This window comes from Theobroma cacao, chromosome 5, assembly GCF_053813885.1.
Source record: "Theobroma cacao isolate CCN51 chromosome 5, ASM5381388v1, whole genome shotgun sequence".
Taxonomy (NCBI): domain Eukaryota; kingdom Viridiplantae; phylum Streptophyta; class Magnoliopsida; order Malvales; family Malvaceae; genus Theobroma; species Theobroma cacao.
In genome coordinates this window covers 34,082,437-34,106,524 of record NC_142643.1, presented here as the reverse complement: position 1 = coordinate 34,106,524, position 24,088 = coordinate 34,082,437, and the positions used below count along the sequence as shown (strand labels likewise).

The 24,088-nt window shown below is 34.7% G+C and overlaps 2 protein-coding genes and 3 long non-coding RNA genes across 6 annotated transcripts; 3 read left to right on the top strand and 2 right to left on the bottom strand.

Annotated features, from left to right (window-relative positions):
• Nucleotides 1-214: 214 nt before the first annotated feature.
• On the bottom strand, nt 215-1,543 carry MIZ1 (MIZU-KUSSEI-like protein (Protein of unknown function, DUF617)). The gene has a single exon (XM_007028617.3). The coding sequence runs from the start codon at nt 1,259-1,261 to the stop codon at nt 413-415; it is 849 nt and encodes a 282-aa protein (XP_007028679.1). The 5' UTR covers nt 1,262-1,543; the 3' UTR covers nt 215-412.
• A 3,472-nt stretch (nt 1,544-5,015) lies between these two features.
• AGL18 (AGAMOUS-like 18) lies at nt 5,016-9,393 on the bottom strand. 2 transcript variants are annotated; one of them, XM_007028618.3, is made up of 8 exons: nt 9,115-9,393; nt 8,460-8,538; nt 8,265-8,329; nt 7,763-7,862; nt 7,103-7,144; nt 6,560-6,601; nt 6,283-6,443; nt 5,016-5,609 (listed from the first exon to the last, which is right to left on the bottom strand). In XM_007028618.3, exons 1-8 carry the CDS (start codon nt 9,294-9,296, stop codon nt 5,522-5,524), a joined length of 759 nt encoding a protein of 252 aa, XP_007028680.3. In that variant the 5' UTR covers nt 9,297-9,393; the 3' UTR covers nt 5,016-5,521. The 2 variants fall into 2 exon arrangements, with proteins under 2 accessions (XP_007028680.3, XP_088662241.1); XM_088806115.1 differs by having other exon boundaries at nt 5,402-5,609; nt 8,265-8,332.
• Nucleotides 9,394-12,285: 2,892 nt separating this feature from the next.
• Nucleotides 12,286-14,046, top strand: LOC108660588 (uncharacterized). Its single transcript, XR_016026154.1, has 3 exons — nt 12,286-12,383; nt 13,045-13,118; nt 13,937-14,046. It is a non-coding gene; the product is annotated as an uncharacterized LOC108660588 (long non-coding RNA).
• A 3,013-nt stretch (nt 14,047-17,059) lies between these two features.
• LOC148762802 (uncharacterized) lies at nt 17,060-18,820 on the top strand. The gene is made up of 3 exons (XR_016026155.1): nt 17,060-17,157; nt 17,819-17,892; nt 18,711-18,820. It is a non-coding gene; the product is annotated as an uncharacterized LOC148762802 (long non-coding RNA).
• A 3,012-nt stretch (nt 18,821-21,832) lies between these two features.
• LOC148762801 (uncharacterized) lies at nt 21,833-23,593 on the top strand. Its single transcript, XR_016026156.1, has 3 exons — nt 21,833-21,930; nt 22,592-22,665; nt 23,484-23,593. It is a non-coding gene; the product is annotated as an uncharacterized LOC148762801 (long non-coding RNA).
• The last annotated feature ends 495 nt before the right edge of the window (nt 23,594-24,088 follow it).

Sequence of the window (24,088 nt, the reverse complement as noted above, 5' to 3'; positions counted from 1 at the left end):
AATCAGTGTTATGTAATGGAATATCATAAAAAAGGCGTGCACGCATGCACTAAAGCATATACGTCAAATTAAGATTATATATTTTTTCTCTTTAAATCAAAATCATAATTAATTTACAAAGGAAATTCGACCCCATTTCTTCTTTCTTTTTGTACGTGCGAGGTCAAAACTTTTCCATCATATATAGATACCAAGCCAAAAGGACAAAGAGAAATGAAGAGACCATGGAGTACATTAGCATATTTAAATACATCTTTCCATCATATTGAAAAATAAAGTAAAACACATAATAAAAGTCACTAAGCAAGCAATTCCAACTAGAAAAAAAGCCCTATAAAATTAGAAAAAAAAATATCATCACAACAATAGGTAATTATTGTATGCCATTTATTTCTTCACGAATCAATGATCTTTATATTCTAAGAAGAAAAATGCTGAGTTCGGGGCCTCCATTATTATCAGGGTTCATCATGTAAAACGCTTCCGAGTCACGACTGCCAACGACTCGTTCAAACTTAGCCCTCATATACAACAACTCACCTTCACTTCCACCACCTTTCCGTGCATCCTCCACCACCGGAATGACCCCGGCACCGACTGACACGCTTTGCACCGTGCTCAGCACGTGCCAATCCGATTCGGTGCAGGTGCGCGTCACGGCGTACCCACTTTTCCTCCCGTTACAATACATAGTCCACATCGGTTCATGGAACAGCTTCCCGGTTCGACACGGTTGAGCCGCAGTTCGGCCCGGAACCTTCTCGCACTCGAGCGCGATCCGGACCAAACCCGATGACATTTCTTTGACCAAACTAGACGTTGACATGGCTAGTTCGAGGAGCAAAACCGGTTCGGACCGGGGATCATCCTGGACGGCGAAGCTGACGTGACCGCGGCGGAGGCCGAAGAGGGTTCCTGTCACTTTACGGCCGAGGGAAGGGGTTATGGAGAGGTGAGTTGGGAGGGTTAGCCATTTGCAAGTGGTGGGGATTATATTAGGAAAGGCTATTATCTTGAGAAGGGAACGAAGGAGGGAGGAGAACCTGGAATTAACATTATGGAAACGTTGTATGGAACTACGCGGGGATGATGAGGTTCTAGGAATAAGGAGTTTGTCAGAGATTTCTTCGTGTTCAGGGATTGGAAGTGAAGTGGATCGAGGAAAGTTGGATGGGTTTATCTTGTTTCTTGTGCTTTTGTAGTTGAAATTGTTGTAGCTGGTGCTTCTTTGAAGGGTTGCGAGTTCTTGATGGTGTTTCATGGTACACACAGAATAAAAAGAAAAGGAAGATGATCAGCTGGATGTAGAGTAGCAGGAAAGTGATGATAAGGGATGGAATGTTAACTGGGGGTGGGAAGTTTCTGATGGAAGGATTATAGGAGAAAAAGTGAGGGTGCTTTTGTTGAGGTTGAGCTGCTATGGGGTTGTGGGAAAGCAAGAGGAAATGGGAAGGACATTGGCCGACAGAAGCGATGATGAGTGTCTAGAGGTGGCCAATGTAAAGGGAGACTATGGAGGCTTGTGGACTGGCCATGATGATTTTATTTCTCACAACACAGACACGGCTTATTTATATATTTTTATATACATATATATAAACACTGTTTTTCCAAATACTTTTGCATGTTCCCACAGCCTCCATCCACTATCATCATCATCATTACGGCTCTTTCCATCCGTTTCCACTCATCTCCACCGTTCATTACACATGCCTACCATCTCATTTTGTCATGACGTCATCTTGCTCATCCAACAGCCAATTCGGGTTACATGTGCCATAACACATTAACACTATCATTTGTATGTTCATTCTCCTTACTACTACTGCATTACACACAAAAAAAAAAAAAAAAAAAAGAAAAGGTCTCTCTTGGTTAATTAGGATACATTTCAACTATCTATTTATTTAATTCAAGATCAAATTGAAACCAAGATTGCCATATTTATGCCTAAACTTTGAGCTCAACCAATTTTTAACCATCCAGAATTCGAGGTTGATATCAATATTGGATCAGAATGCATATACGGACGATCAGGGGATCCTGATCTTGTATGATAGCAGGTTAGGATTGATTGATTTCTTTCTTTCTTTCTTTCTTTCTGTATGTTGAGATCTCATTCTGACCGTCGGATGAGAATCGATGAGGGTGAGAAGTGGTTGAAATGAAACATGATGCAGACGTAAAGAGCGGCAAATTAAACAGGAGGATTGTCCCACTCTCATTTGAAGTGGTCTAATGTACACTCCTTAACACACTAGAAATCAAAGACATAGGCATAAGGACAGGAGAGGAGCTAGAGCATTTTCAAAAAGGACCAAATAGAAAGAGATATTAAATAGTTAAAAAAAATTTATATATATATATATATATATATATTTTTATAGTTAGGAGAGAGAGATTCGAACCTTACTTTTTAGGTATAAAGATTATGCATTAACCAATGAGATAAATACTCGAGTGCTATATATAATTTAATTATCACTCATCTAAAAGATTAAATAAAATTCAAAAAATATTAGACATATAAAAAATACAAATTAATAGTAATGATGGTGTCATTTATATATATGACAGAATAGAACTATAAAAAGAGTCTTTCTCACTTTTTGCACTCAAGAGTGAAAGAGAAAACAATTTTTCAAACTCAAATGAATTGTCTCTTTACTTTATATGTTCTAGCTCTCTTGTTATTTTCTATTTACCTCTTAAATTACTAATTAACAAATTAGATTATTATATTGAACTATTGACATATAATATGTTATGATAGGCTATTAGATTAGACTGTTAAATATAATATGTTATAATATGCTTAGATTTATATTAAAACTTAATGGATTTAGATTAGTAGACTCACTTTTATTTTTTTAAAAATTTAATAGGCTTAACATATTAGTTTAGAATTTATTTGTTGGGCTTAATTAGCAATATGCTAACCATAATGACACTAATCTTATCAAATAGTTTGAAGAATAAAATTAATTATTAAATAAAAAATTATTTTGAGAGTCATTAAAATATATATAATAAATAAAATTGTATTGAAAGAAATACAATTATTTCATTCTATGAATTTAAATGTATATCCTTGTTATTTAAAGTTTGCAGCATACATGATAAAATGTATTGATTATTTTGGATAAAAAAATAATATATTGATGAAATTCTAAATAATAGTGCAACGCTGCAACTTATATTTAAAAATTACATAATAATTTATTTATTTTTAAAAATTAAAATCATAGAAAATAAAATCCACATAATAGAAGAATTTGACAAAAAGAAGATTGAATCCACATATGATATAATAAAAAAGAAAGAAAAAGAATATGATTGATGGTTTGTAGAAATTTATAAAAGAAATTTATAGAGATTTAAAACATATGAGTAAATAAAATAAAAATAAATATAACTAATAACAATATAACTTGAAAAAAAAAATTAAAACTAAGTCAAGCATGTAAAATTATTTTGTTTTTCTTTATTTATATTAATTATTAAATAAAAAATTGTTTTGAGGGATCATTAAACAAATTTATAAAAAAATTTAAAAAATTTTATATAATAGGTAAAAAATTTCTCCGCCTCGGCATAAGGAATGCCTCTACCATGTTTTCAAGGGTGGGAAATTCTTCAGCATGCAAGGGCCATCCTCTTCTTGGTCAAATATATATTCTTGTTGCTTTTTATAATTCTTTGTTTCAAAGTTCCAAGGGTTTTAATTTATATTAAGGAAATAACACGAAAATTAAAATCTTGTTTTGCCTTAAGAAGGAAGGGGCGCGTGATGTGTTAAGTATGTAGATGTAGTAGTACTAAAGACAGAAGGCAAGAAAGGCGCGACGAGGGTGAGGAAGGGTCAATGCAAAATTATGCAAGGCAAAGAGGCAGAGGCCGCTTTGTTTGTCCCCATCCATTTGGAAACACCCCCTTATAAACTATGTGCCTATTTTTTTTTTTTTTTTGGTTTAATCTCTAAAATCTTGATAATCGGATGCTAATGGAAGTCAATCAACATCAATAATTAAAAACTGAAAATAAAGCTTTTGGACGGCTCCAAACCAAGCATGCTCTCAAAGCCAACACCAATCAGATGGGTGGCCTAGCAGTGTGGACGACTAGGATTGCCCAGAGACTATGCCACAGGGCAATAAGATCACCTTTCAAAACACTCTGAAATTGTTTGTTCTTATATGTCATCTTGTATCAGCGAAGTTCCCATCATCATCAGCCTTTGTTTAATTATGATTAAGATTGAGATTGTTTTCATACATAATTGTAGTTTTTTATAAGATTATATTTATAAATATAATTTATTAGAATGATAATAATTAAATAATCTTTAGTGCATATATATAATATAATACATTTTCGTAAAAAAAAGTCCATAAATAAAAATTTAAGTGTTCGTTTCTATGTGACCTGGAATAATCTAGAAGATAGAACAAGAATACTTAAAAAAATGCAAATAATTATGGTTGAGATTATTTTAGGCACCAAATAGAAAACTTTTGAGGTTTATTTAAATAAGTTGGTATTATGATGACGAGGGGGCCTATGCTTTTGATGCATGCATGCTTTAAATAGAACCCCTATTTTCAATGACGTGGGAGATACTTCTCTACACTTACTCCTATTTTTAAACGTTCGAATTGAAGAAGAAGAAGATGACGGGATGGAGCAGATAATATCATAAACCAGAAAAAAAAAGTTGACTTAAATTTGTATTTTGTTTCAGAAAGAAACGATGGACATAAGTTCCATGGAGCAGTGCACATTCCTATGGTGGGGGGCGGGGGTAAACATAAATGAACCTTATTGTAAAAGATTTGTGTAGAACACAGCTTGTGTGAGCTATTAGCGTGTCTAATTACCTAGCTTAAGCACAAATAAGGGAAGCTAACGGATTAAGCAACAGCAATGAAATCTGAAACCTACCCACAACTGCTGACGGATGAAGACCTGAAAATAATATGTAAAGTGGTTCGACTATCTACAACCACACAAAGTGATGCTGTTCCTTTCGTCCCCTGTTTCTTTGTTCCTCTAAATTGATCGAAACAGGATATAGGTAAGGCATAGACTGCCAATTCCATTACACAGGGATAAGTAATATGGCCTTCTTCAACTGCAAAATCATTGGAACAGAGAAAAAGCTGCGCCTGGAGTTGGTTGCATTGGCCTATTGCTTTTTGCATCAGCAAGTTGAAATCTGAACCATTTGACTAGTTACAAAGTATCTAGTTTTTTACCATTTTGTTTGCAGACCCTACTGTATAGAGCACTAAACAATCTGCAAATTGCGCTACCATCCTCCTATATAGGCCTGTTCCCTACTTCACTATGCAATTTGCGGATTAAATGTGCTGAGTGATCTAAAGCTTTAGCGACCATGATATCAGAGCACCAATGTATATCTAATTGCCTAAAGAGATATATTTTAACTGTTTGAAGAAACTGAAAGTAGAAGGTTTCCACATTGCTACGAGATAAGTATCAAATTGTGAATGCAAGCATGTCACTCTGAGGCCACTTGACTCGTTGTTTCATTGCTGACAGGTTCAATCTTTGCCACTTTCCTCTTGCGGCCAACATCTGATGGCAACCTGAGAAACAGTCAGAATATCAGAACATGGCAAGTCTAACTCAAAAAAACTCTGAAATATAAATGAAGAGTTGTAAAACTATGAAACCCAAAAGAAGTATTTAGTTGAACGATAAACAAGTCCTTTATATTTCAAAATAAAGGCTCTACTGGGTCCATTCAGCTCCTAACTTCAGTGTAAGTCCAACCTAGCATGAATTTACTCTGCTACAATTTGCTCGCATTGGTTACCTAAAGCTCTTCCTGACTTCTTAGCTCTTTTAGTAAACCATTACAAACATATAGCTGGCTTCTCATGGATATATTTTTTCAATCTTTTTATCTAGCCTGAGAAGATGAGGTTTATTAAATTTTATGGCTTGAAAAGTTGATATAGTTGACATTCAACTTCTTTTAGCAGTTTGATATATTAGAATCAAGGACTGTCAACCCTTGGTTAAGTTGTCGAGTTGAAGACAGAACAGAAAGAGACATCTGATAAGAATACCTACACCAATCTAAGAAGTTTCTAAAGTATAAAAAATAAATTTTCTTTTACTCTCATTGCGTGTGACTGTTAAAATGAACAACGCATAACTGATAGAAATATGAGATAAGACTAGGCATTCAGGGCAGAGAAAGATCAGCGGGGATAAGCGTTAAATGAAAATGTGAATGACAAATCTCTAACTTACCCTAAGTGCAAGGAAGTGTCTGAATGATCATTGTTATCAGCATGGTCATCCTCCTCCTCTGATGCACAATCATACTCAGCCTTTGAACTGTAGGGAGAAACTCTTTGCAGCGGGTTGTATTCCAGTAAATTTGAGCTTGTGTTTTGTTGCAGTTCCACAATCTTGGAAAATTCAGCGATGCAAATACAAAATTAGAGAAGATAGAATATTACAAATTTGAAAACCTCAGGATAAATTTGCTCTTGTACTGCATTTAACAGTTGATTGTATAGCGTACCTGTTTACGTAGAGTCTCATTCTCCAGAATAGCCTGCCGCTCCTGAAAATAAATATTAAACCAAAATGTATTAATCACAATCATTTAATTGCTAAAGAAAGGATCCTTCCATAAGAGCATGGAGTTAAAGTTTTAATATGCTTTTCTGCAGTCATTAACATAGGGCCCATGCAATGTGCTTAAGTGGAACAAATTAAGGAAAAGATGTAAAGCTTATGTCTTGAAATTGAGTGCTCTAAACCCTTTTTAAAGCCCCAAAAGTAATGAACAGTGAGTAGCATGAAGACAAAAGTCTATAAAGAAAAAACACTTAAAAAAATTATTCAACAACCATTCCTTTAAAGCTTTTATTTGGTAGACAGACGCTTAAACCGTTTAAAAGCAATTTTTCTAGCCTGGTCACTCTTTCAGCTTTTGCTGGTTCGACAATCAAGTTTTCTCCTCTTAATAAGTGATTGGCTAAATGAAGCATTGGATTGGCATATTAACTTTTTAAATAGCTTTTGTGTCAATGTCCAACTGCTAAAAGAAAGTTTACTTTACCTGTAGTCTGGATCTTTTCAGCTGCTCCAGTAGAATTTGCTCCTGCAAGAGTATAACTTTGGTTTAAGTGCTCTTATCACAGCTTTACAGAGTACAACTTTGGCAATCTCTTGCAATATTGGAAGAATAATAGCCCATAATTGGCTCTGAATTGAGCACCAGGTATGAGATAAATACAGTACTATTAATTTATATGATATGGTTTTAAATATCTGTTTGTACAGTAGAGTTACCAAAAACACTATGTTACTTTGGAGTCAATATTGATTAAAATCAAAAATAAAATTGTAGGAAACTGAAAATTAAGTTGAATTTCTTATATGAAATTTTCCCAAAGACAAGATGATTCTAAATCTGGCATTTCTGCTTGTAAAAGAAAAAAGATAATAGAATATAGCATTTCTGATCTCTATCAAAAATTGAACAAGTTACATGGATCAGAGAGTCATTGAACATGCTACAATGGTTGCTGATATAGGAAAAAAAAATTAACTGAACGGACGATTCATGTTCTAGCTGATGAAAGATAATGAGAAAATTATTTGCAAACATTTATAAAGCACAAAAGTAGATGGTAATTTGAAATTGAAAGCTGATACCAACTACAATCATTTAGAGGGAAAAATGTGTAGTAAGATGTATATAAATATTATTCAGTACCTTTTGTTGCTTCACTGATAATATCCCTTCATTTAGTTGATGCTCAAGCTGTTGCAGTTCTTTGAAGGTCAGACCATCCAGCTCCTTACCATTAAGCCGCCTGCAAATCAGAACTGAAATTAAGTTGATAATTAAAAACTAATTTTCAAGCTTTAGGTTCAGTTTCAACTTATTGTATGAAGTTGAAATCATTGCTTGCATGACTACTCAGAGAGCAGCAAGTTTTCCTCTTGGAAAACTAATATTTGAACTCATTAATGAAACATTAAAACGAATTCATTTCCCTCCAACACATAGGAAGGAAGCAAATGTGATGTCCTGGCATCAGATAGAATTCTTCCTAGTAATGATTTTTTTAGGCCACTTTTTAAACAAAGAAAATATAATGGGACAAGACATCATTTTCATATTTACCATAGGGCTGCATTTGGAATGTTTTTTTTACTTTCACTAGCATTCCCTTAGTTATATATTGGTAAACAACAGGACCAAAATGACTCACATGTATGCTGCACGTAGCCTTAAGTACTCCTCTTTGAGGGTGTTCACATCAATTGGTTGCAAGTTCTGCTTATTTAGCAATGAAAAAAAACCAGCATCAGAAATGCAGTTAGTCACAACAAAAAAGGACTGTAAAGTTAAAAGAAACTTGAAATTGTCTTGACTACATTCACTAGAAAACAAGTGGTACCTCTACCTTATGTTCATCAGAAGGATGTTCCTGAGACGGATCCTCTGTCGTGCCTCTGCTGTATCTTAAAAGAATGTGTTCCATGCTGCATTGATAGAGTTGGGTGTCAATGAGGAAGGAAAAAAACAACCCATTCTCTTTTAGACTTTTGGGACCTCTTTTGTCCAACAATAATTGGGCTCGAGCCCATGTAAGTTTTACGTCAAGTTAGCCTTCAGCCTACTTTCAGCCATAATTTCTTGAAGCAACAGAACAGGCGAAAAAAGAGTACCATCTACTATATACAGATTCTCTCTGTGTGTGTTTTTTTCCCTTGTTAGTGGTTTTTGAGATGAAGGGCTTATCTATTTTCTTTTCCTCTCTTTTTTTCTTAACAACGACCCGCAAAGCCAATGCTTTTGTTTCTTTCTTCTTCGCTGCAACTTTGTTTCTCAAAGGGAAAAAAAAGGTTTTTTTGATGAAAATCAATCAAAATTCAACTCAGACTCGCGAATGACTTAGGCTGCAACGTTACTCTCATGATTATACAATATAAATTACCAAACAATTAAAACCCCAGTTTTTATATCATTAAAAATCATATAAAAACCAAAGAAACGACACGAATTTCCAAGGGAAAAAATTTAAAAAAAAAAAAAAAGGTCTACAAGGTTTTACGTACCTGGTGCTGGACCATTGATAAACCTTGCCAGTGCTAGAGAAAACAATGACTCCAACTTCTGCATCACACAAAATGGACAACTCTCTAGCCTTCTTCAACAACCCATTACGCCGCTTCGAGAACGTTACTTGCCTGCTATTCAGGTTCTCAATCTTCTTTATCTCAATCTTCCCTCTTCCCATAGTTTTCTTACTGGAAAAATGGAAAACCCCTCAAGATTTCTCTCTATCTTTTCAAAATCAGTGATACAACAACACACAAAGTTAAAAAGAAAGAAAAAAAAATAGGAAGATTGCAAAAGTATATAAACAGAAAGGAAGTAATGTTTATATATAACTACGCTTCTTGAAATTGAATCGGATACTTGGGACAAATAAAGAAGGAAAGTGTGACCAAAATTAGGGTATATTGTGGAAAGGTGACAGATGGGATTCTATATCTAGCAATTCTCCAAATATGGAAGTCTCATTATTATAGGAGTAGGTTATTTGGTTTTTTGCTCCTTTGAGGACTTTTGCACAGCTGTGTTTGGCGTTCCACTCAAAATCCATTTCTTTGACGCTTTTTTTTCTCTTTTATATATAATTAATAATTAAACCAAACGAAAGGATACAAGTTTTTCTTTTTTTTTTTATTGTTTGTACATTGTCAATTAATTTTGTTAGCAATTTTTAAGACCCTTTTTTATTAATGAAAATTAATTTTGATGGACGTTAAGTTTATAATTCACTGATAATATACAAAATTACAGATCCAAATAATGCGCAAATATAAACTCTTTCTTCTTCATATAGCAAGAGGTAGGTCAAGCATGCGAAATTTACACTTGCTCATGAGATTTGTCAACGTTTTCTTTCATTTTAAAAGATTAAAATGTTCTTTTTTATCTTAATAAAACCCTTGTATAACTTTTTGAAGTAGAAAATTATTCTGCTTCCAAACACATCCTTGCTAAATTCGTGATAATAATTGTGAATGAAAACCTACTATTGTTAGTAAATCCTGGGGCAATGGTTTTGGCTTTTATTGGATAAGCATGGACTAAAAATAGATATATGTGGAAATAGCGATATCCCCACTTAGTTTGTTTTCAACCATCCTTTGAATTTTTGGGCTCATTCGGCATTCCCCAATTCTTTCTCAGTTTCTCTACATTTAAAAAGGCAATTATGTCAAGTATTAATGGATACATACCCACAACAGCTTCCATTCCATTCCAAGTAAAGTAGAAGATTAAGAAACCGCATCCTAATGATGCATACTATTCTTATCTCTTTTCCCAAGTCACCATATTAACCTAGGAATATCTATATACAGCATAATCTCTATAAATTAATAATCTTGATTAATTAATATTTTTTATTGCTCCCGACTTAAAATCAATATGGTAAATTAGTAATTTACTAAATTTATAAAATAATACATTTTAAAAAACACACACATACATCGTACTTGATATATAAAGTAATAATCTCTTTATATATCCAAATTAATTACATATATATATATATATATATATATATATATATATACACGATTCAATTAGGAGGATTTATAAAATATGATTTCAATGTTACTTGTTTTCACTTGAAATTGATATTTTCTTAAACCTTATCTCTAAGTTTTCTTAGTACATTAAGAAGTTCCGGCGTAATGTTCTCGTATTGTAAAAGAATATTATATACAATATATGTATTAAACTCAATGTTTAATAAAAAATAAAAAAATACCTTAATAAATTAATTTTTTATTAATTGATGTATAAATTAATAAATTATTAATTCATTGATTAATTAATATACTTTCATGATCCCAAAGGTATTAATTTATAAAGGTTTAACTATACCATAGCCAACTGTCCATGAATTTCAATAGTGAAATGGAACATCCCATATAATTTCTTGTTTATCACTCAAAATGCAATTGAAAAAGAAAACGATATGGGAAAATCTAATTACCCTTAATTTCTTATACATTATATATATATATATATATATATATATATATATATATATGTGTGTGTGATTGCATGATTGGAAGATGAATATCATAGATTTTCAAAGCCACACTTATCATATTATAGTAGTAGGTTAACCAATATCAATAACTAAGGGTGTTAAAACTTATCCTTGGTAAAATTTTACCATGTTAGGCAAAGGTTTGGAATCAATGCTGCCTAGGTAGAGATATCACCTCAATTATATTTTGCTCATTAGCATCACAAGTTTTGAAGTACAATATCTCGTCGTGAATTATGAATCTCATACATATAAATTATGATTAAATATGTATTAAAAATAAAAAATGTATTGAAATGGAATTAAAATTATTGACTTTGTCTCAAAGATTTAAAATATTAAAAATATTAGTTGTTATTCAATGTTATATTAAGAAATTGTATTAATATTTTTATTCTATAATAGTTATACGAGAGATTATCTAAATAATAAAAAATATTTTAAAGATAAATGATTTTATAAAATAATAATAATAAATTTATTGAGAAAGTCTGACTACTTTTGTCAAACCCTGCTTTGTAAAATAATTATTACGTCATTTACATGCTCGATAGAATGTTTGTATATTTAGGAAGTTCGAGAAATTGTTAAAAGACGATATTGCCCCTAATAGTACCATTGAGTCGATTAAGCCTCGAACTAGTTCAAATAGGAATTTTAAGGTGAAATTAAGAGTTTCACAGTTCAGGGATGACTCAAAATGGTAATTCGGAGTTTGAGGATCAATTTGGAGTCAAACCGAAATTTTCACTATATAGGGGCAAAATCGTAATTTTTCCATTCACGGATAAATTTTGAGATTTTGAGAGAATTTAGATCACATTTGACAAATTGGAGAATGGTAAGAGTATAAGGGATGAAAAATATGTCTATGGGCAATTTTTTTGTTTTTGGGGCAAAAATGTAATTTTTCACTTTACAGGGGTAAAAGTGTAATTTTTAAAAATTTACCCCACCAAAACTTTGGAAAAGTCTAGAAATTTCATGGAAGACATGGATAAGTGAAGAGGATTGAGTGGTAGAAAAATAAAGTCAAAAAGATGACTAGAAAAAAATAAAATAATAAAATATTCAAAAGGTAAATAAAATAATAATATTTTATTAAGCCTACTAAAAGGCTTGAAAATTCCAGAATTATTCATTGGGAGGGTCAGCCAAAACCAGCAGGAGAGAGAGAGAAATAAGAACAAACCCTAGAGTGAGAAAATTCAAAGAAAAAGTGTGATTTTTCAAGGAATCAAGTGTTTAAAGGTATGATTTTTCAAGCTTAGGTTAAGATTTATCATTTTCATGCATTTCTCCTTATTTTCCATGGTTAAATTATGTGTTTTGATGATGGATTCAAATCTGATCATATGGGTTTAGAGAGAGAAAGTTGTTAGATTAATTTGATTTTGAACTATGTTAGTGTTTAGTGTTAGTTTAGCATATTTATGAGTAAAACAACAAGAAAAATATTCATTTTCTCCATGAATTTCTCTAGCCCGAATCTAGCCAATGGTGTGTGAGGATGAGGTTGACTTTATTTTAAGAGAATTAGATGGAAAAATGATGAATTATGAGGTTGAAAATTTAATGGGAATTTTTGGTGCAAAAAAAATTGAAATTTTTACCCATTAGGGGTAAAAGTGTAATTTATGATCCGAACTGATAAATTGGACCACATTCACAGTCATTGAGGTATTGTGGATATAATTGGATAATTGAAATTGAAATGGATGGACTTGGAGTTGAATTGAAGATTTTAGAAATTTACACTGTGTATAGGCGAGTTAGGTCGGACACTGTGATTAAGCGATTGTCCAAACATTTCACACCCTATCTAGTGCATACGCATGGATAAGAGCCTGAAATAATATATATTGATTTGACACAAATTATTGAATTTTTTTGTGTCATGTATTGTGGATAGGTGGTGAGCTATCTTATACGGGTAAAAGACTACACCCGAGGACCGAGAATAGGAGTATATCTACTCCTAGTACAGTGAGTAAACTTACTATCGTCTTAATTATCTAGAGTAGATTTATTTAATTGTGTGATTTTATGGAAAAATGGTTTAATTGGAAAATTATTGTGTTTTATGGTAAAATGGGATTTTATAAAATAATTTTATAATATTTTTGAAAATTTAATAATGATTTCAAAAATAGAGTAATTGGAGACCTATACTGTGATTGTGTTGTTTATCCATGATTTTACATTAATGGCTTATGATAAATGTGGGTATGACTGGTTATTTTTATGATTTTAAGAATATGTGAACTGCTTTATTTGCCTTGAATGTGTTAAGTGAGCCATGTCATACTATTGTGATTTTATTGGTTGGTGGATTATAAAGTGGGCACTGCAGTGACGGGGGTTCCGTGGGCCAGCCTAATTAGAGGGGCACGGTTCCCAATTATTGAGCTTACCTCGATTGGAGAGGCGCGTAGGATAACTCCCGAGGTAGGATTTGAGTACACTTCACGCTGGCCACCACGTGAAAGTGGGACTCAGCCAACGCCAAGGAACGGCTGTGTTGTCAGAGGTGAAATGTGTTTGTGTGTGTGACAATAAACAGCCTTGGCGGTCTCGGTAAGATGCTTTCGCGAGGTATCCCCGAGAATGGATTTTTGGCAAGAGCCAAGTTTTTGAAAAGTGCATAAGCCATGTTGAGTAATTAGATGAAATCCAATTATTTATATGGGTTGGGATGAATTATTTTAATTGTCTCCTATTACTCGGCTTTAGATTATTTTGATGATGTTTGTCTACTCACTGGGATTTTATAATCTCACCCCTTCTTCCTATACATTTTTCAGGCTCAGAATAGGCAGTAGACTGTCAATTGCATCGAGAAGTAAATTTCGGAGTTGCATCCTAGAAAGCAAGGTTATAGACTTAAACCTTCTCAGTTATTTGGGGGCTCACGTGTCATTGTAATTTAAATTGCATACTCTAGTTTTCTATATTATAGTATGTATAAATTTATTTTATTTTTATGTGCAGAAAATTAATTTTTTTGATGTTTCAAAAATATACATATATATATTGTTTTACATGAAAATAGATTATTTTAATTAATATTTTTAGTTTATTTTATTATTCAAAAAAAAAAAAGAAAAGGAAAGAGAGAGAGGAATGGAAAAACTGGTACAAAAGCCTTGCGAGGTCTCGAAAGGCGTTCGGGGGAAGAATGTCTATCGAGGCTTCGCGGCGGTTGTCACGGGCTCGATGGGAGTTCCGGGTCGTGACAATTCGATTGGTATCAGAGCTTTTGGTTAACAAAGCATGGTTTTAAAGTTTTTGATTTTTATAGTTATTTTAAGAATTCACACTGACACTGTGTGGCCCCGGGTTGAGTTAAACTAGGTTAAGTTAAGTTGGGTTAGGTAGAGTTGCATGTATGTAGAGTTTGAGATTACTTAAACTTGCCTCATTTCCTTTTTAGATTACCATGCCTCCTCGACGTGAGCGCCCACTCCCTACTAGATCAGCTAGGAGGGGCAGAGGTCGTCTTAGGCAGGGTCAGCCAGACCTTAGAGGAGAGGAATCGACTGTGTCTCCTTTTCGAGCAACACTTGCTGCTGAACCGGTCGAGATTCCTCCGCCATCTACTAGCATTCATGTCGTGTCTCCTGAGGTAATCCAGGCAATGGCAGCCTTCTTTACCGCAATGGCTGGTCAAGCTCAGACTAGTCAGGTCCCACCTGTAGTGCCACCAGTTGCTCCTTCAGTTCCATTGGCACATGATGTCTCTATTTCTAAAAAGCTGAAGGAGGCTAGACAACTGGGTTGCGTGTCCTTTGTGGGTGAGTTGGACGCCACCGCAGCGAAGGATTGGATTAATCAGGTTTCAGAGACACTCTCTGATATGAGATTGGAGGATGAGATGAAGCTGATAGTGGCTACGAGGTTATTGGAGAAGAGAGCCCGTACATGGTGGAATTCGGTGAAGTCCCGTTCCACTATTCTCCTAACTTGGTCAGACTTTCTGAGGGAATTTGATAGTCAATATTATACCCATTTCCATCAAAAAGAGAAGAAGAAAGAATTTCTGAGTCTGAAGCAAGGGAATTTAACTGTAGAGGAGTATGAGACTCAATTTAACGAGCTGTTGTCTTATGTGCCTGATTTAGTGAGGACTGAACAGGATCAGGCCGATTATTTCGAGGAAGGGCTCCGCAATGAGATAAGAGAGCGAATGATTGTGACAGGTAGGGAGCCCCATAAAGAGGTAGTACAAATGGCCTTAAGGGCTGAGAAGCTCGCAAATGAAAATAGGAGAATGCGAGCTGAGTTGGCAAAAAGGAAAAATCCGAATATGTCCTCCAATCAGCCACTAAAGAGGAGCAAAGGCTCGTTTGTTTCAGGGAGTGCTCCTTCTGTTTCGGTAACATCCTCTCGACCATCATTTTCACAAATGCAGCAAAGGCCTCCGAGATTCAGCGGATCTGTAGTGACTACTTCTGAAAAAAGTTTCGGAGGTTTTGATAGATGCAGAGAATGTGGAAGATTTCATGGCGGGGTGTGTTGGGGGCCTTTGCGATGTTTTCATTGTGGCGAGACGGGTCACTTTAGAACTAATTGTCCGCAGTTAGGACAGGCCACTGTAGCTGCTCTATCTTCATCAACTCGTACGGACTTGCAGATGAGAGATTCCTCTGGAGCACAACCGAGGCAGGGAGTAGCTATCCGGCCTGATGTGGAGAGTAACACCCCAGTATACCCACCTTCCAAACCACAAACTCGTGCGTCAACAAAAGTTTTTACGGTAATGGAAGATGAAGCACGAGTCCAACCTAGAGAAAGTGAATGAAAAGTTAGGTGGAAATGTAAGATAATGATAAGAGATGTAAATACTAAGTTCTGAGAGTGTAAATAAAGCTTTTAAGAATAATATAATAAATGAGTTTATGTAGAATATCGCTATGAAATTTTCTTAATGTATTGTGGAAATTGGAGTTCAGAAATGCATAAGACATGAAAGATGAATCTTTGAGGCATTGATGAGAATGAAAGTGCAACCCCGCATGTGTAGGGATTAGTAATATGGGTAACTAAAGTGAAGAATGATCCTGAGTGGTTCAAGATTTAAATTTCATGTATAATGAGTGATGTAGGTAGAACAACGAAAAGAACATCTCAATAGTTAAAGGATTGTGGAAGAATGCTCAAACGAAGGAGATGACATGAGATGTTGAACATTGGATAAAAGCTAATACCCCTATCTTTTCTTGGAGTTTGATAAGTGAAATTTTGGGGACAAAATTTTTTTTTAAGGGGGGTAGTGTTGTCAAACCCTGCTTTGTAAAATAATTATTACGTCATTTACATGCTCGATAGAATGTTTGTATATTTAGGAAGTTCGAGAAATTGTTAAAAGACGATATTGCCCCTAATAGTACCATTGAGTCGATTAAGCCTCGAACTAGTTCAAATAGGAATTTTAAGGTGAAATTAAGAGTTTCACAGTTCAGGGATGACTCAAAATGGTAATTCGGAGTTTGAGGATCAATTTGGAGTCAAACCGAAATTTTCACTATCTAGGGGCAAAATCGTAATTTTTCCATTCACGGATAAATTTTGAGATTTTGAGAGAATTTAGATCACATTTGACAAATTGGAGAATGGTAAGAGTATAAGGGATGAAAAATATGTCTATGGGCAATTTTTTTGTTTTTGGGGTAAAAATGTAATTTTTCACTTTACAGGGGTAAAAGTGTAATTTTTAAAAATTTACCCCACCAAAACTTTGGAAAAGTCTAGAAATTTCATGGAAGACATGGATAAGTGAAGAGGATTGAGTGGTAGAAAAATAAAGTCAAAAAGATGACTAGAAAAAAATAAAATAATAAAATATTCAAAAGGTAAATAAAATAATAATATTTTATTAAGCCTACTAAAAGGCTTGAAAATTCCAGAATTATTCATTGGGAGGGTCAGCCAAAACCAGCAGGAGAGAGAGAGAAATAAGAACAAACCCTAGAGTGAGAAAATTCAAAGAAAAAGTGTGATTTTTCAAGGAATCAAGTGTTTAAAGGTATGATTTTTCAAGCTTAGGTTAAGATTTATCATTTTCATGCATTTCTCCTTATTTTCCATGGTTAAATTATGTGTTTTGATGATGGATTCAAATCTGATCATATGGGTTTAGAGAGAGAAAGTTGTTAGATTAATTTGATTTTGAACTATGTTAGTGTTTAGTGTTAGTTTAGCATATTTATGAGTAAAACAACAAGAAAAATATTCATTTTCTCCATGAATTTCTCTAGCCCGAATCTAGCCAATGGTGTGTGAGGATGAGGTTGACTTTATTTTAAGAGAATTAGATGGAAAAATGATGAATTATGAGGTTGAAAATTTAATGGGAATTTTTGGTGCAAAAAAAATTGAAATTTTTACCCATTAGGGGTAAAAGTGTAATTTATGATCCGAACTGATAAATTGGACCACATTCACAGTCATTGAGGTATTGTGGATATAATTGGATAATTGAAATTGAAATGGATGGACTTGGAGTTGAATTGAAGATTTTAGAAATTTACACTGTGTATAGGCGAGTTAGGTCGGACACTGTGATTAAGCGATTGTCCAAACATTTCACACCCTATCTAGTGCATACGCATGGATAAGAGCCTGAAATAATATATATTGATTTGACACAAATTATTGAATTTTTTTGTGTCATGTATTGTGGATAGGTGGTGAGCTATCTTATACGGGTAAAAGACTACACCCGAGGACCGAGAATAGGAGTATATCTACTCCTAGTACAGTGAGTAAACTTACTATCGTCTTAATTATCTAGAGTAGATTTATTTAATTGTGTGATTTTATGGAAAAATGGTTTAATTGGAAAATTATTGTGTTTTATGGTAAAATGGGATTTTATAAAATAATTTTATAATATTTTTGAAAATTTAATAATGATTTCAAAAATAGAGTAATTGGAGACCTATACTGTGATTGTGTTGTTTATCCATGATTTTACATTAATGGCTTATGATAAATGTGGGTATGACTGGTTATTTTTATGATTTTAAGAATATGTGAACTGCTTTATTTGCCTTGAATGTGTTAAGTGAGCCATGTCATACTATTGTGATTTTATTGGTTGGTGGATTATAAAGTGGGCACTGCAGTGACGGGGGTTCCGTGGGCCAGCCTAATTAGAGGGGCACGGTTCCCAATTATTGAGCTTACCTCGATTGGAGAGGCGCGTAGGATAACTCCCGAGGTAGGATTTGAGTACACTTCACGCTGGCCACCACGTGAAAGTGGGACTCAGCCAACGCCAAGGAACGGCTGTGTTGTCAGAGGTGAAATGTGTTTGTGTGTGTGACAATAAACAGCCTTGGCGGTCTCGGTAAGATGCTTTCGCGAGGTATCCCCGAGAATGGATTTTTGGCAAGAGCCAAGTTTTTGAAAAGTGCATAAGCCATGTTGAGTAATTAGATGAAATCCAATTATTTATATGGGTTGGGATGAATTATTTTAATTGTCTCCTATTACTCGGCTTTAGATTATTTTGATGATGTTTGTCTACTCACTGGGATTTTATAATCTCACCCCTTCTTCCTATACATTTTTCAGGCTCAGAATAGGCAGTAGACTGTCAATTGCATCGAGAAGTAAATTTCGGAGTTGCATCCTAGAAAGCAAGGTTATAGACTTAAACCTTCTCAGTTATTTGGGGGCTCACGTGTCATTGTAATTTAAATTGCATACTCTAGTTTTCTATATTATAGTATGTATAAATTTATTTTATTTTTATGTGCAGAAAATTAATTTTTTTGATGTTTCAAAAATATACATATATATATTGTTTTACATGAAAATAGATTATTTTAATTAATATTTTTAGTTTATTTTATTATTCAAAAAAAAAAAAAAAAGGAAAGAGAGAGAGGAATGGAAAAACTGGTACAAAAGCCTTGCGAGGTCTCGAAAGGCGTTCGGGGGAAGAATGTCTATCGAGGCTTCGCGGCGGTTGTCACGGGCTCGATGGGAGTTCCGGGTCGTGACAATTCGATTGGTATCAGAGCTTTTGGTTAACAAAGCATGGTTTTAAAGTTTTTGATTTTTATAGTTATTTTAAGAATTCACACTGACACTGTGTGGCCTCGGGTTGAGTTAAACTAGGTTAAGTTAAGTTGGGTTAGGTAGAGTTGCATGTATGTAGAGTTTGAGATTACTTAAACTTGCCTCATTTCCTTTTTAGATTACCATGCCTCCTCGACGTGAGCGCCCACTCCCTACTAGATCAGCTAGGAGGGGCAGAGGTCGTCTTAGGCAGGGTCAGCCAGACCTTAGAGGAGAGGAATCGACTGTGTCTCCTTTTCGAGCAACACTTGCTGCTGAACCGGTCGAGATTCCTCCGCCATCTACTAGCATTCATGTCGTGTCTCCTGAGGTAATCCAGGCAATGGCAGCCTTCTTTACCGCAATGGCTGGTCAAGCTCAGACTAGTCAGGTCCCACCTGTAGTGCCACCAGTTGCTCCTTCAGTTCCATTGGCACATGATGTCTCTATTTCTAAAAAGCTGAAGGAGGCTAGACAACTGGGTTGCGTGTCCTTTGTGGGTGAGTTGGACGCCACCGCAGCGAAGGATTGGATTAATCAGGTTTCAGAGACACTCTCTGATATGAGATTGGAGGATGAGATGAAGCTGATAGTGGCTACGAGGTTATTGGAGAAGAGAGCCCGTACATGGTGGAATTCGGTGAAGTCCCGTTCCACTATTCTCCTAACTTGGTCAGACTTTCTGAGGGAATTTGATAGTCAATATTATACCCATTTCCATCAAAAAGAGAAGAAGAAAGAATTTCTGAGTCTGAAGCAAGGGAATTTAACTGTAGAGGAGTATGAGACTCAATTTAACGAGCTGTTGTCTTATGTGCCTGATTTAGTGAGGACTGAACAGGATCAGGCCGATTATTTCGAGGAAGGGCTCCGCAATGAGATAAGAGAGCGAATGATTGTGACAGGTAGGGAGCCCCATAAAGAGGTAGTACAAATGGCCTTAAGGGCTGAGAAGCTCGCAAATGAAAATAGGAGAATGCGAGCTGAGTTGGCAAAAAGGAAAAATCCGAATATGTCCTCCAGTCAGCCACTAAAGAGGAGTAAAGGCTCGTTTGTTTCAGGGAGTGCTCCTTCTGTTTCGGTAACATCCTCTCGACCATCATTTTCACAAATGCAGCAAAGGCCTCCGAGATTCAGCGGATCTGTAGTGACTACTTCTGAAAAAAGTTTCGGAGGTTTTGATAGATGCAGAGAATGTGGAAGATTTCATGGCGGGGTGTGTTGGGGGCCTTTGCGATGTTTTCATTGTGGCCAGACGGGTCACTTTAGAACTAATTGTCCGCAGTTAGGACAGGCCACTGTAGCTGCTCTATCTTCATCAACTCGTACGGACTTGCAGATGAGAGATTCCTCTGGAGCACAACCGAGGCAGGGAGTAGCTATCCGGCCTGATGTGGAGAGTAACACCCCAGTATACCCACCTTCCAAACCACAAACTCGTGCGTCAACAAAAGTTTTTACGGTAATGGAAGATGAAGCACGAGTCCAACCTAGAGAAAGTGAATGAAAAGTTAGGTGGAAATGTAAGATAATGATAAGAGATGTAAATACTAAGTTCTGAGAGTGTAAATAAAGCTTTTAAGAATAATATAATAAATGAGTTTATGTAGAATATCGCTATGAAATTTTCTTAATGTATTGTGGAAATTGGAGTTCAGAAATGCATAAGACATGAAAGATGAATCTTTGAGGCATTGATGAGAATGAAAGTGCAACCCCGCATGTGTAGGGATTAGTAATATGGGTAACTAAAGTGAAGAATGATCCTGAGTGGTTCAAGATTTAAATTTCATGTATAATGAGTGATGTAGGTAGAACAACGAAAAGAACATCTCAATAGTTAAAGGATTGTGGAAGAATGCTCAAACGAAGGAGATGACATGAGATGTTGAACATTGGATAAAAGCTAATACCCCTATCTTTTCTTGGAGTTTGATAAGTGAAATTTTGGGGACAAAATTTTTTTTTAAGGGGGGTAGTGTTGTCAAACCCTGCTTTGTAAAATAATTATTACGTCATTTACATGCTCGATAGAATGTTTGTATATTTAGGAAGTTCGAGAAATTGTTAAAAGACGATATTGCCCCTAATAGTACCATTGAGTCGATTAAGCCTCGAACTAGTTCAAATAGGAATTTTAAGGTGAAATTAAGAGTTTCACAGTTCAGGGATGACTCAAAATGGTAATTCGGAGTTTGAGGATCAATTTGGAGTCAAACCGAAATTTTCACTATCTAGGGGCAAAATCGTAATTTTTCCATTCACGGATAAATTTTGAGATTTTGAGAGAATTTAGATCACATTTGACAAATTGGAGAATGGTAAGAGTATAAGGGATGAAAAATATGTCTATGGGCAATTTTTTTGTTTTTGGGGCAAAAATGTAATTTTTCACTTTACAGGGGTAAAAGTGTAATTTTTAAAAATTTACCCCACCAAAACTTTGGAAAAGTCTAGAAATTTCATGGAAGACATGGATAAGTGAAGAGGATTGAGTGGTAGAAAAATAAAGTCAAAAAGATGACTAGAAAAAAATAAAATAATAAAATATTCAAAAGGTAAATAAAATAATAATATTTTATTAAGCCTACTAAAAGGCTTGAAAATTCCAGAATTATTCATTGGGAGGGTCAGCCAAAACCAGCAGGAGAGAGAGAGAAATAAGAACAAACCCTAGAGTGAGAAAATTCAAAGAAAAAGTGTGATTTTTCAAGGAATCAAGTGTTTAAAGGTATGATTTTTCAAGCTTAGGTTAAGATTTATCATTTTCATGCATTTCTCCTTATTTTCCATGGTTAAATTATGTGTTTTGATGATGGATTCAAATCTGATCATATGGGTTTAGAGAGAGAAAGTTGTTAGATTAATTTGATTTTGAACTATGTTAGTGTTTAGTGTTAGTTTAGCATATTTATGAGTAAAACAACAAGAAAAATATTCATTTTCTCCATGAATTTCTCTAGCCCGAATCTAGCCAATGGTGTGTGAGGATGAGGTTGACTTTATTTTAAGAGAATTAGATGGAAAAATGATGAATTATGAGGTTGAAAATTTAATGGGAATTTTTGGTGCAAAAAAAATTGAAATTTTTACCCATTAGGGGTAAAAGTGTAATTTATGATCCGAACTGATAAATTGGACCACATTCACAGTCATTGAGGTATTGTGGATATAATTGGATAATTGAAATTGAAATGGATGGACTTGGAGTTGAATTGAAGATTTTAGAAATTTACACTGTGTATAGGCGAGTTAGGTCGGACACTGTGATTAAGCGATTGTCCAAACATTTCACACCCTATCTAGTGCATACGCATGGATAAGAGCCTGAAATAATATATATTGATTTGACACAAATTATTGAATTTTTTTGTGTCATGTATTGTGGATAGGTGGTGAGCTATCTTATACGGGTAAAAGACTACACCCGAGGACCGAGAATAGGAGTATATCTACTCCTAGTACAGTGAGTAAACTTACTATCGTCTTAATTATCTAGAGTAGATTTATTTAATTGTGTGATTTTATGGAAAAATGGTTTAATTGGAAAATTATTGTGTTTTATGGTAAAATGGGATTTTATAAAATAATTTTATAATATTTTTGAAAATTTAATAATGATTTCAAAAATAGAGTAATTGGAGACCTATACTGTGATTGTGTTGTTTATCCATGATTTTACATTAATGGCTTATGATAAATGTGGGTATGACTGGTTATTTTTATGATTTTAAGAATATGTGAACTGCTTTATTTGCCTTGAATGTGTTAAGTGAGCCATGTCATACTATTGTGATTTTATTGGTTGGTGGATTATAAAGTGGGCACTGCAGTGACGGGGGTTCCGTGGGCCAGCCTAATTAGAGGGGCACGGTTCCCAATTATTGAGCTTACCTCGATTGGAGAGGCGCGTAGGATAACTCCCGAGGTAGGATTTGAGTACACTTCACGCTGGCCACCACGTGAAAGTGGGACTCAGCCAACGCCAAGGAACGGCTGTGTTGTCAGAGGTGAAATGTGTTTGTGTGTGTGACAATAAACAGCCTTGGCGGTCTCGGTAAGATGCTTTCGCGAGGTATCCCCGAGAATGGATTTTTGGCAAGAGCCAAGTTTTTGAAAAGTGCATAAGCCATGTTGAGTAATTAGATGAAATCCAATTATTTATATGGGTTGGGATGAATTATTTTAATTGTCTCCTATTACTCGGCTTTAGATTATTTTGATGATGTTTGTCTACTCACTGGGATTTTATAATCTCACCCCTTCTTCCTATACATTTTTCAGGCTCAGAATAGGCAGTAGACTGTCAATTGCATCGAGAAGTAAATTTCGGAGTTGCATCCTAGAAAGCAAGGTTATAGACTTAAACCTTCTCAGTTATTTGGGGGCTCACGTGTCATTGTAATTTAAATTGCATACTCTAGTTTTCTATATTATAGTATGTATAAATTTATTTTATTTTTATGTGCAGAAAATTAATTTTTTTGATGTTTCAAAAATATACATATATATATTGTTTTACATGAAAATAGATTATTTTAATTAATATTTTTAGTTTATTTTATTATTCAAAAAAAAAAAAAAAAGGAAAGAGAGAGAGGAATGGAAAAACTGGTACAAAAGCCTTGCGAGGTCTCGAAAGGCGTTCGGGGGAAGAATGTCTATCGAGGCTTCGCGGCGGTTGTCACGGGCTCGATGGGAGTTCCGGGTCGTGACAATTCGATTGGTATCAGAGCTTTTGGTTAACAAAGCATGGTTTTAAAGTTTTTGATTTTTATAGTTATTTTAAGAATTCACACTGACACTGTGTGGCCTCGGGTTGAGTTAAACTAGGTTAAGTTAAGTTGGGTTAGGTAGAGTTGCATGTATGTAGAGTTTGAGATTACTTA